This window comes from Nerophis ophidion, linkage group LG01 (genome assembly GCF_033978795.1).
Source record: "Nerophis ophidion isolate RoL-2023_Sa linkage group LG01, RoL_Noph_v1.0, whole genome shotgun sequence".
NCBI classification, from domain to species: Eukaryota; Metazoa; Chordata; class Actinopteri; order Syngnathiformes; family Syngnathidae; genus Nerophis; species Nerophis ophidion.
This window is the reverse complement of record NC_084611.1, coordinates 1358350-1370778: the sequence shown is the minus strand read 5'-3', so window position 1 is coordinate 1370778 and position 12429 is coordinate 1358350. Positions and strand designations below refer to the sequence as shown.

The following is a 12429-nucleotide window of genomic DNA, read 5'->3' as shown; positions in this document are numbered from 1 at the left end:
GGAAATCACAACTAAGTCCATTTAGCAAAAGTGTAATCATGAAACAGTTCTTCAGCAGTGGCACAAAAATTCATGTCATTTCAAAACAGAAAGTGCAAGATTGTCGAGACATTTTAAAACAAGCTATGAGTGCACTTTTGATGGAAATGTTGACATGCGGAGTAATCACTCTTCATTCTCTAGCAGACTTTTTAAATGATGCTACATATTAGCAGTAATGCTACATTTTGTAGCAACGCTTTTGCCGCACACTTGACAAATTACGGTTGTCTGTTCGACATATTCCCACTTGAAGCCAAACCACCGCCAGACAATGTTGTTTTTATTGGGAATTAATTCTTCCTTCATTTGTTACCAGATTCGCACCTTCTTTCTCTCCTATCATCCTTGCACGGTTTCGCTAGCATCACAGCTAACGTTACCCATGCTACTACCTCTCTGCTGGGCGAGGGCGTATATGTATGTGAGGTATGAGGTGACAGTATGTGACGTATGAGGTGACAGTATGTGACGTATGAGGTGACAGTATGTGACGCATGAGGTGACAGTATGTGACGTATGAGGTGACAGTATGTGGCGTGTGAGGTGACAGTATGTGACGTGTGAGGTGACAGTAAGTGACGTATGAGGTGACAGTATGTGACGTATGAGGTGACAGTATGTGACGTATGAGGTGACAGTATGTGACGTATGAGGTGACAGTATGTGACGTATGAGGTGACAGTATGTGACGTATGAGGTGACAGTATGTGACGTATGAGGTGACAGTATGTGAGGTATGAGGTGACAGTATGTGACGTATGAGGTGACAGTATGTGACGTATGAGGTGACAGTATGTGAGGTATGAGGTGACAGTATGTGACGTGTGAGGTGACAGTATGTGACGTGTGAGGTGACAGTATGTGACGTATGAGGTGACAGTATGTGACGTATGAGGTGACAGTATGTGACGTATGAGGTGACAGTATGTGACGTATGAGGTGACAGTATGTGACGTATGAGGTGACAGTATGTGACGTATGAGGTGACAGTATGTGACGTATGAGGTGACAGTATGTGACGTATGAGGTGACAGTATGTGACGTATGAGGTGACAGTATGTGACGTATGAGGTGACAGTATGTGAGGTATGAGGTGACAGTATGTGACGTATGAGGTGACAGTATGTGACGTATGAGGTGACAGTATGTGAGGTATGAGGTGACAGTATGTGACGTGTGAGGTGACAGTATGTGACGTGTGAGGTGACAGTATGTGACGTGTGAGGTGACAGTATGTGACGTGTGAGGTGACAGTATGTGACGTGTGAGGTGACAGTATGTGACGTGTGAGGTGACAGTATGTGACGTATGAGGTGACAGTATGTGACGTATGAGGTGACAGTATGTGACGTATGAGGTGACAGTATGTGACGTGTGAGGTGACAGTATGTGACGTGTGAGGTGACAGTATGTGACGTGTGAGGTGACAGTATGTGACGTATGAGGTGACAGTATGTGAGGTATGAGGTGACAGTATGTGACGTATGAGGTGACAGTATGTGACGTATGAGGTGACAGTATGTGACGTATGAGGTGACAGTATGTGACGTATGAGGTGACAGTATGTGACGTATGAGGTGACAGTATGTGACGTGTGAGGTGACAGTATGTGACGTGTGAGGTGACAGTATGTGATGTGTGAGGTGACAGTATGTGACGTATGAGGTGACAGTATGTGACGTGTGAGGTGACAGTATGTGACGTATGAGGTGACAGTATGTGACGTATGAGGTGACAGTATGTGACGTATGAGGTGACAGTATGTGACGTATGAGGTGACAGTATGTGACGTGTGAGGTGACAGTATGTGACGTGTGAGGTGACAGTATGTGACGTGTGAGGTGACAGTATGTGACGTATGAGGTGACAGTATGTGAGGTATGAGGTGACAGTATGTGACGTATGAGGTGACAGTATGTGACGTATGAGGTGACAGTATGTGACGTATGAGGTGACAGTATGTGACGTATGAGGTGACAGTATGTGACGTATGAGGTGACAGTATGTGACGTGTGAGGTGACAGTATGTGACGTGTGAGGTGACAGTATGTGATGTGTGAGGTGACAGTATGTGACGTATGAGGTGACAGTATGTGACGTGTGAGGTGACAGTATGTGACGTATGAGGTGACAGTATGTGACGTATGAGGTGACAGTATGTGACGTATGAGGTGACAGTATGTGACGTATGAGGTGACAGTATGTGACGTGTGAGGTGACAGTATGTGACGTATGAGGTGACAGTATGTGACGTATGAGGTGACAGTATGTGAGGTGTGAGGTGACAGTATGTGACGTGTGAGGTGACAGTATGTGACGTATGAGGTGACAGTATGTGACGTATGAGGTGACAGTATGTGACGTATGAGGTGACAGTATGCGACGTGTGAGGTGACAGTATGTGACGTATGAGGTGACAGTATGTGATTTATGAGGTGACAGTATGTGACGTATGAGGTGACAGTATGTGAGGTATGAGGTGACAGTATGTGACGTATGAGGTGACAGTATGTGACGTATGAGGTGACAGTATGTGACGTATGAGGTGACAGTATGTGACGTATGAGGTGACAGTATGTGACGTATGAGGTGACAGTATGTGACGTATGAGGTGACAGTATGTGACGTATGAGGTGACAGTATGTGACGTATGAGGTGACAGTATGTGAGGTATGAGGTGACAGTATGTGACGTATGAGGTGACAGTATGTGACGTATGAGGTGACAGTATGTGACGTATGAGGTGACAGTATGTGACGTATGAGGTGACAGTATGTGACGTATGAGGTGACAGTATGTGCCGTATGAGGTGACAGTATGTGACGTATGAGGTGACAGTATGTGACGTATGAGGTGACAGTATGTGACGTATGAGGTGACAGTATGTGACGTATGAGGTGACAGTATGTGCCGTATGAGGTGACAGTATGTGACGTATGAGGTGACAGTATGTGACGTATGAGGTGACAGTATGTGACGTATGAGGTGACAGTATGTGACGTATGAGGTGACAGTATGTGCCGTATGAGGTGACAGTATGTGACGTATGAGGTGACAGTATGTGACGTGTGAGGTGACAGTATGTGACGTGTGAGGTGACAGTATGTGATGTGTGAGGTGACAGTATGTGACGTATGAGGTGACAGTATGTGACGTATGAGGTGACAGTATGTGACGTATGAGGTGACAGTATGTGACGTATGAGGTGACAGTATGTGACGTATGAGGTGACAGTATGACGTATGAGGTGACAGTATGTGACGTGTGAGGTGACAGTATGTGACGTGTGAGGTGACAGTATGTGACGTATGAGGTGACAGTATGTGCCGTATGAGGTGACAGTATGTGAGGTATGAGGTGACAGTATGTGAGGTATGAGGTGACAGTATGTGCTGTATGAGGTGACAGTATGTGACGTATGAGGTGACAGTATGTGCTGTATGAGGTGACAGTATGTGACGTATGAGGTGACAGTATGTGACGTGTGAGGTGACAGTATGTGCCGTATGAGGTGACAGTATGTGACGTATGAGGTGACAGTATGTGACGTATGAGGTGACAGTATGTGACGTATGAGGTGACAGTATGTGACGTATGAGGTGACAGTATGTGCCGTATGAGGTGACAGTATGTGACGTATGAGGTGACAGTATGTGACGTGTGAGGTGACAGTATGTGACGTGTGAGGTGACAGTATGTGATGTGTGAGGTGACAGTATGTGACGTGTGAGGTGACAGTATGTGACGTATGAGGTGACAGTATGTGACGTATGAGGTGACAGTATGTGACGTATGAGGTGACAGTATGTGACGTATGAGGTGACAGTATGTGACGTATGAGGTGACAGTATGACGTATGAGGTGACAGTATGTGACGTGTGAGGTGACAGTATGTGACGTGTGAGGTGACAGTATGTGACGTATGAGGTGACAGTATGTGCCGTATGAGGTGACAGTATGTGACGTATGAGGTGACAGTATGTGAGGTATGAGGTGACAGTATGTGCTGTATGAGGTGACAGTATGTGACGTATGAGGTGACAGTATGTGCTGTATGAGGTGACAGTATGTGACGTATGAGGTGACAGTATGTGACGTGTGAGGTGACAGTATGTGACCTATGAGGTGACAGTATGTGACCTATGAGGTGACAGTATGTGAGGTATGAGGTGACAGTATGTGACGTGTGAGGTGACAGTATGTGACGTATGTAAGAATGTGCGCTTGCTGTCTGTGAGAAGGAGAGACAAGAAAGAGTGAGAAGAGCCTGTAGTGTAATGCCAGCAGCTAAAAGCAACTGCGTGAGAAGGTATACTCCAATATCACCATATAGTCATTTTCTATATCGCACAAAGACAAACCCGCCATGTATCCAGTATATCCATATACCGCCCAGGCGTAGTAACAGCATAAGCTAGTTAGCTCTCCATGATCACAGCGTTGCTTGAAGTAGTTCCTCTGCGTTAGCACTTATAATACCAATATTGCTAATATTTTCAGGTCACAACATGTAAATGGAGTATTGTTGGTGTTTTTTAGAGGACTTTAAGGGCGCAGTAGAGTACTCCCATTCTTTGAATTGTTAGCTGCCTCCTACTTGCCATATCTTTATGATTTAGAATGCATCAACAAGAAAACATGTGTTCTTGTCCTAGTTAAGAACACATTGTTGTGAAAGGATGGTGTTGGAGAGGGTAGGACATGGTTTCATTTGCAATCTGAAGGTAAGCTCTTGCACAGCCAGAAAAGAGGTTCTACAAGTGTCTAGTAAATATGTTGTCTCCAGAAATAGCAGAGCAGCATTCTTACCGTGTTGACTGTGTGAGTCCTCGCTAGTGGGGTTGGTCCACTCCTGGATCCTTAGGCCCAGCTCGGCACATAAAACCTGGACTGTAGCAGTCTTTCCACAGCCTGAGGGTCCAGTCAGGAGTAATAGTCCACCCTGTGCATGACAAGACAACTGTGGTCACATCTGGAAGATCTAGGACAGTGGTTCTCAACCTTGTTTCAGTGATGTACCCCCTGTGAAATTGTTTTTAATTCAAGTACCCCCTAATCAGAGCAAAGCATTTTTGGTTGAAAACAAGCGACAAAGAAGTAAAATACAGCACTATGTCATCAGTTTCTGATTTATTCAATTCTATAACAGTGCAAAATATTGCTCATTTAAAGTGTTTTTTCTTGAACTATTTGGAAAAAAAGATGTAAAAATACCTCGAAACTTGTTGAAAAGTAAACAAGTGATTCAATGATAAATGCAGATTTCTCCACATAGAAGTAATCATCAACTTAAAGTAAAAAACATTGAAAATTAAACAAGAGATTGAATGATAAATGCAGATTTCTCCACATAGAAGTAATCATCAACTTAAAGAGCCCTCTTTGGGGATTGTAATAGAGATCCATCTGGATTCATCAACTTACTTCTAAACATTTCTTCACAAAAAAATACATCTTTAACATCAATATTTATGGAACATGTCCACAAAAATCGAGCTGTCAACACTGAATATTGCATTGTTGCATTTTTTGTTCCACAGTTTATGAACTTACATTCATATTTTGTTGAAGTATTATTCGATAAATATATTTATAAAAGATTTTTTGAATTGTTGCTTTTTTAGAATATTAAAAAAAAAATCTCACGTACCCCTTGGCTTACCTTCAAGTACCCCCAGGGGTACGCGCACCCCCATTTGAGAACCACTGATCTAGGACACTGATCAACAACTTAGTCCACCCTGAGCATGACAAGACAACTAAGATCTAGGACACTGATCAACAACTTAGTCCACCCTGAGCATGACAAGACAACTAAGATCTAGGACACTGATCAACAACTTAGTCCACCCTGAGCATGACAAGACAACTAAGATCTAGGACACTGATCAACAACTTAGTCCACCCTGAGCATGACAAGACAACTAAGATCTAGGACACTGATCAACAACTTAGTCCACCCTGAGCATGACAAGACAACTAAGATCTAGGACACTGATCAACAACTTAGTCCACCCTGAGCATGACAAGACAACTAAGATCTAGGACACTGATCAACAACTTAGTCCACCCTGAGCATGACAAGACAACTAAGATCTAGGACACTGATCAACAACTTAGTCCACCCTGAGCATGACAAGACAACTAAGATCTAGGACACTGATCAACAACTTAGTCCACCCTGAGCATGACAAGACAACTAAGATCTAGGACACTGATCAACAACTTAGTCCACCCTGAGCATGACAAGACAACTAAGATCTAGGACACTGATCAACAACTTAGTCCACCCTGAGCATGACAAGACAACTAAGATCTAGGACACTGATCAACAACTTAGTCCACCCTGAGCATGACAAGACAACTAAGATCTAGGACACTGATCAACAACTTAGTCCACCCTGAGCATGACAAGACAACTAAGATCTAGGACACTGATCAACAACTTAGTCCACCCTGAGCATGACAAGACAACTAAGATCTAGGACACTGATCAACAACTTAGTCCACCCTGAGCATGACAAGACAACTAAGATCTAGGACACTGATCAACAACTTAGTCCACCCTGAGCATGACAAGACAACTAAGATCTAGGACACTGATCAACAACTTAGTCCACCCTGAGCATGACAAGACAACTAAGATCTAGGACACTGATCAACAACTTAGTCCACCCTGAGCATGACAAGACAACTAAGATCTAGGACACTGATCAACAACTTAGTCCACCCTGAGCATGACAAGACAACTAAGACCTAGGACACTGATCAACAACTTAGTCCACCCTGAGCATGACAAGACAACTAAGACCTAGGACACTGATCAACAACTTAGTCCACCCTGAGCATGACAAGACAACTAAGATCTAGGACACTGATCAACAACTCCACTAAGAAACAAAGCAAAATAAAAGACATATACGGCAGCTTGTCATTTCTGTAGAGGAATCAACAGATGAATGTTCTTCTTATATTAATTGGACAGTGATTTGGGATGGAAATTAAAATCCATCATTACTACCCAATTTTCAGAAAAAAAAAAAGTTGAAATGGAAATATTGACAGGTATGTTTTTATTAATTTTCATCACCTATATATGTACATTTCAAATCATACCCATTACATATGTCAAATCATACATGTTACATATTGTCACAACATTGATGTGACATATGTCAAATCATACATGTTACATATTTCACAACATTGATGTGACATATGTCAAATCATACATGTTACATATTTCACAACATTGAGTTGACATATGTCAAACCATACATGTTACATATTGTCACAGCATTGATGTGACATATGTCAAATCATACATGTTACATATTTCACAACATTGATGTGACATATGTCAAATCATACATGTTACACATGTCACAACATTGATGTGAAATATGTCAAATCATACATGTTACATATGTCACAACATTGATGTGACATATGTCACAACATTGATGTGACATATGTCAAATCATACATGTTACATATGTCATAACATTGATGTGACATATGTCAAATCATACATGTTACATGTCACAACATTGATGTGACATATGTCAAATCATACATGTTACATATGTCACAACAATGATGTGACATATGTCAAATCATACATGTCACATATGTCACAACATTGATGTGACATGTCAAATCATACATGTTACATGTCACAACATTGATGTGACATATGTGAAATCATACATGTTACATGTCACAACATTGATGTGACATATGTCAAATCATACATGTTACATGTCACAACATTGATGTGACATATGTCAGATCATACATGTTACATATGTCACAACATTGATGTGACATATGTCAAATCATACATGTTACATATGTCACAACAATGATGTGACATATGTCAAATCATACATGTTACATATGTCACAACATTGATGTGACATGTCAAATCATACATGTTACATGTCACAACATTGATGTGACATATGTGAAATCATACATGTTACATGTCACAACATTGATGTGACATATGTCAAATCATACATGTTACATGTCACAACATTGATGTGACATATGTCAGATCATACATGTTACATATGTCACAACATTGATGTGACATATGTCAAATCATACATGTTACATATGTCACAACAATGATGTGACATATGTCAAATCATACATGTTACATATGTCACAACATTGATGTGACATATGTCAAATCATACATGTTACATGTCACAACATTGATGTGACATATGTCAAATCATACATGTTACATATGTCACAACAATGATGTGACATATGTCAAATCATACATGTTACATATGTCAAAACATTGATGTGACATGTCAAATCATACATGTTACATGTCACAACATTGATGTGACATATGTGAAATCATACATGTTACATGTCACAACATTGATGTGACATATGTCAAATCATACATGTTACATGTCACAACATTGATGTGACATATGTCAAATCATACATGTTACATATGTCACAACATTGATGTGACATATGTCAAATCATACATGTGACATGTCACAACATTGATGTGACATATGTCAAATCATACATGTTACATATGTCACAACATTGATATGACATATGTCAAATCATACATGTTACATATGTCACAACAATGATGTGACATATGTCAAATCATACATGTTACATATGTCACAACATTGATGTGACATATGTCAAATCATACATGTTACATGTCACGACATTGATGTGACATATGTGAAATCATACATGTTACATATGTCACAACAATGATGTGACATATGTCAAATCATACATGTTACACATGTCCCAACATTGATGTGACATATGTCAAATCATACATGTTACACATGTCCCAACATTGATGTGACATATGTCAAATCATACATGTTACATATGTCACAACATTGATGTGACATATGTCAAATCATACATGTTACATATGTCACAACAATGATGTGACATATGTCAAATCATACATGTTACATATGTCACAACATTGATGTGACATATGTCAAATCATACATGTTACATGTCACAACATTGATGTGACATATGTCAAATCATACATGTTACATATGTCACAACATTGATGTGACATATGTCAAATCATACATGTTACATATTGTCACAACATTGATGTGACATATGTCAAATCATACATGTTACATATTGTCACAACATTGATGTGACATATGTCTAATCATACATGTTACATATGTCACAACATTGATGTGACATATGTCAAATCATACATGTTACATATTGTCACAACATTGATGTGACATATGTCTAATCATACATGTTACATATGTCACAACATTGATGTGACATATGTCAAATCATACATGTTACATATTGTCACAACATTGATGTGACATATGTCAAATCATACATGTTACACATGTCACAACAATGATGTGACATATGTCAAATCATACATGTTACATATGTCACAACATTGATGTGACATATGTCAAATCATACATGTTACATATGTCACAACAATGATGTGACATATGTCAAATCATACATGTTACATATGTCACAACAATGATGTGACATATGTCAAATCATACATGTTACATATGTCACAACATTGATGTGACATATGTCAAATCAAACATGTTGCATATTGTCACAACATTGATGTGACATATGTCAAATCATACATGTTACATATGTCACAACATTGATGTGACATATGTCAAATCATACATGTTACATATGTCACAACATAGCTATTAAAGGTGTCAAAGCATAGATGTTAAACATGTTAAAATCATAAGATGTTAAATGTGTCAAAATCATAAGATGTTAAATATGTCAAATCATTGATGTTAAATGTCGAATCATAGATGTTACATTTATCGAAATATGGATGTTAATTTGATCAATCCAAATAAATCAATCATACCTGTGATGTTTTTGAATGCAATCTGAGCCAATGTTCCACTTCCTGGACCTTCTTCTTGTGCACTGCAAGCTCCGCCTGCATGAAGACAACAAGTTGAACATCAGCAGCTAGCTTCAGTTAGCATTGGTGCTACATTTCATCACGTCACAGCTTCTACTTGCTCAAACTCAATGATTGGATGGGCTTTTATTAGTCAGGTGCATACATATGTGCACACACACTTATATACAGTGGGGCAAAAAAGTATTTAGTCAGCCAGCGATTGTGCAAGTTCTCCCACTTCAAATGTTGACAGAGGTCTGTCATTTTCATCATAGGTACACTTCAACTGTGAGAGACAGAATGTGGAAAAAATATCCAGGAATTCACATTAAGAATTTATTTGTAAATGATGGTGGAAAATAAGTATTTGGTCAAGCATTCAAAGCTCTCACTGATGGAAGGAGGTTTTGGCTCCAAATCTCAGGATACATGGCCCCATTCATTCTTTCCTTAACACGGATCAATCGTCCTGTCCCCTTAGCAGAAAAACAGCCCCAAAGCATGATGTTTCCACCCCCATGCTTCACAGTAGGTATGGTGTTCTTGGGATGCAACTCAGTATTCTTCTTCCTACAAACATGACGAGTTGAGTTTATAGCAAAAAGTTATATTTTGGTTTCATCTGACCACATGACATTCTCCCAATCCTCTGCTGTATCATCCATTTTTTTCACACCCCTAATACACACATATATATGTATATATATATATATATATATATATGTATATATATATACATACACACACATATATATACATAAATATATATATATATATATATATATATATATATATATATATATACACACACACACAAACATATATATACATAAATATATATATATACATATATACACATATATACACATACATATATATATTAGGGCTGTGAATCTTTGGATGTCTCACGATTCGGTTCAATATCGATTCTTGGGGTTGCGATTCGATAATATATCGATTTTTCCGATTCGATTCGATTCTCGATTCAAAAAGGATATTTTCTCGAGTTAAAAGGATTGTGTATTCATTCAATACATAGATTTCAGCAGGATCTACCCCAGTCTGCTGACATGCTGGCAGAGTAGTAGATGTTTTTTTAAAAGCTTTTATAATTGTAAAGGACAATGTTTTATCAACTGATTGCAATAATGTAAATGTGTTTGAACTATTAAAGGAAGCAAAAATATGACTTATTTTATCTTTGTGCAAACATTGGACACAGTGTGTTGTCCAGCTTATGAGATGCCATGCAAGTGTAAGCCACTGTGACACTATTGTTCTTTTTGATTATTCTTATAAATGTCTAATGATAATGTCAATGAGGGATTTTTAATCACTGCTATGCTGAAATGATAACTAATATTGATACTGTTGTTGATAATATTCACTACTTTTGCTTTGTTCTGTGTGGTGTTTGTGTCTCCTCTCAATTGTTCTGTTTATTGCATTTCTGAGTGTTGCTGGCTCAGCTTTGCTTTTGGAATTAGATTTTTTTTTTTTTCAAATCGATTTTTTAAAAATTAGAATCGATTCTGAATCGCACAACGATTTTTTCCAACACCCTCTATATATATATATATGTAGGTGTGGGAAAAATCACAAGACTACTTCATCTCTACAGAAGTGTTTCATGAGGGGTTCCCTCAATCATCAGGAGATCTCCTGATGAAACAGATCTGTAGAGATGAAGTAGTCTTGTGATTTTTCCCACACCTACATATTGCGCTCTACCACGGTATCGAGCACTATTCTCTGGATAATCCAATCAAGATATATATATATATATATATATATATATATATATATGTCTTGATTGGATTATCCAGAGAATAATCCATTTGAACCCCTTTAGGGTCGCTGGCGCCTATCTCAGCTACAACCGGGTGGAAGGCGGAGTACACCCTGGACAAGTCACCACCTCAACACAGGGCCAACACAGATAGACAGACAACATTCACACACTAGGGGACCATTTAGTGTTGCCAATCAACCTATCCCCAGGAGGTGGGAGGGGTCTATCCCCAGGTGCATGTCTTTGGAGGTGGGAGGGGTCTATCCCCAGGTGCATGTCTTTGGAGGTGGGAGGGGCCTATCCCCAGGTGCATGTCTTTGGAGGTGGGAGGGGCCTATCCCCAGGTGCATGTCTTTGGAGGTGGGAGGGGCCTATCCCCAGGTGCATGTCTTTGGAGGTGGGGGGAAGCCGGAGTACCCGGAGGGAACCCACGCATTCACGAGGAGAACATGCAAACTCCACACAGAAAGATTGTTTATTGAACCCAGGACTGCAGGACCTTTGTATTGTGAGGCAGATGCACTAACCCCTCTGCCACCGTGAAGCCCATATATATATATATATATATATATATATATATATATATATATACATACATTGACAAACTTCATTGATCTACAAAGATATATGTATATATGATAGT

General features: G+C 39.4%; 1 protein-coding gene across 1 annotated transcript in view; it reads right to left on the bottom strand.

The window, feature by feature from the left end:
• The window catches only part of LOC133543721 (cell cycle checkpoint protein RAD17-like), a 125705-nt gene that overhangs the window by 103804 nt on the left and 9472 nt on the right, over nucleotides 1-12429 (bottom strand). The window contains exons 4-5 of the mRNA XM_061888506.1: nucleotides 9953-10027; nucleotides 4852-4984 (exon numbers count right to left, since the gene is read on the bottom strand). Coding sequence (XP_061744490.1) covers nucleotides 4852-4984; nucleotides 9953-10027 — 208 coding nt within the window. The remainder of the gene's footprint in view (nucleotides 1-4851; nucleotides 4985-9952; nucleotides 10028-12429) is intronic.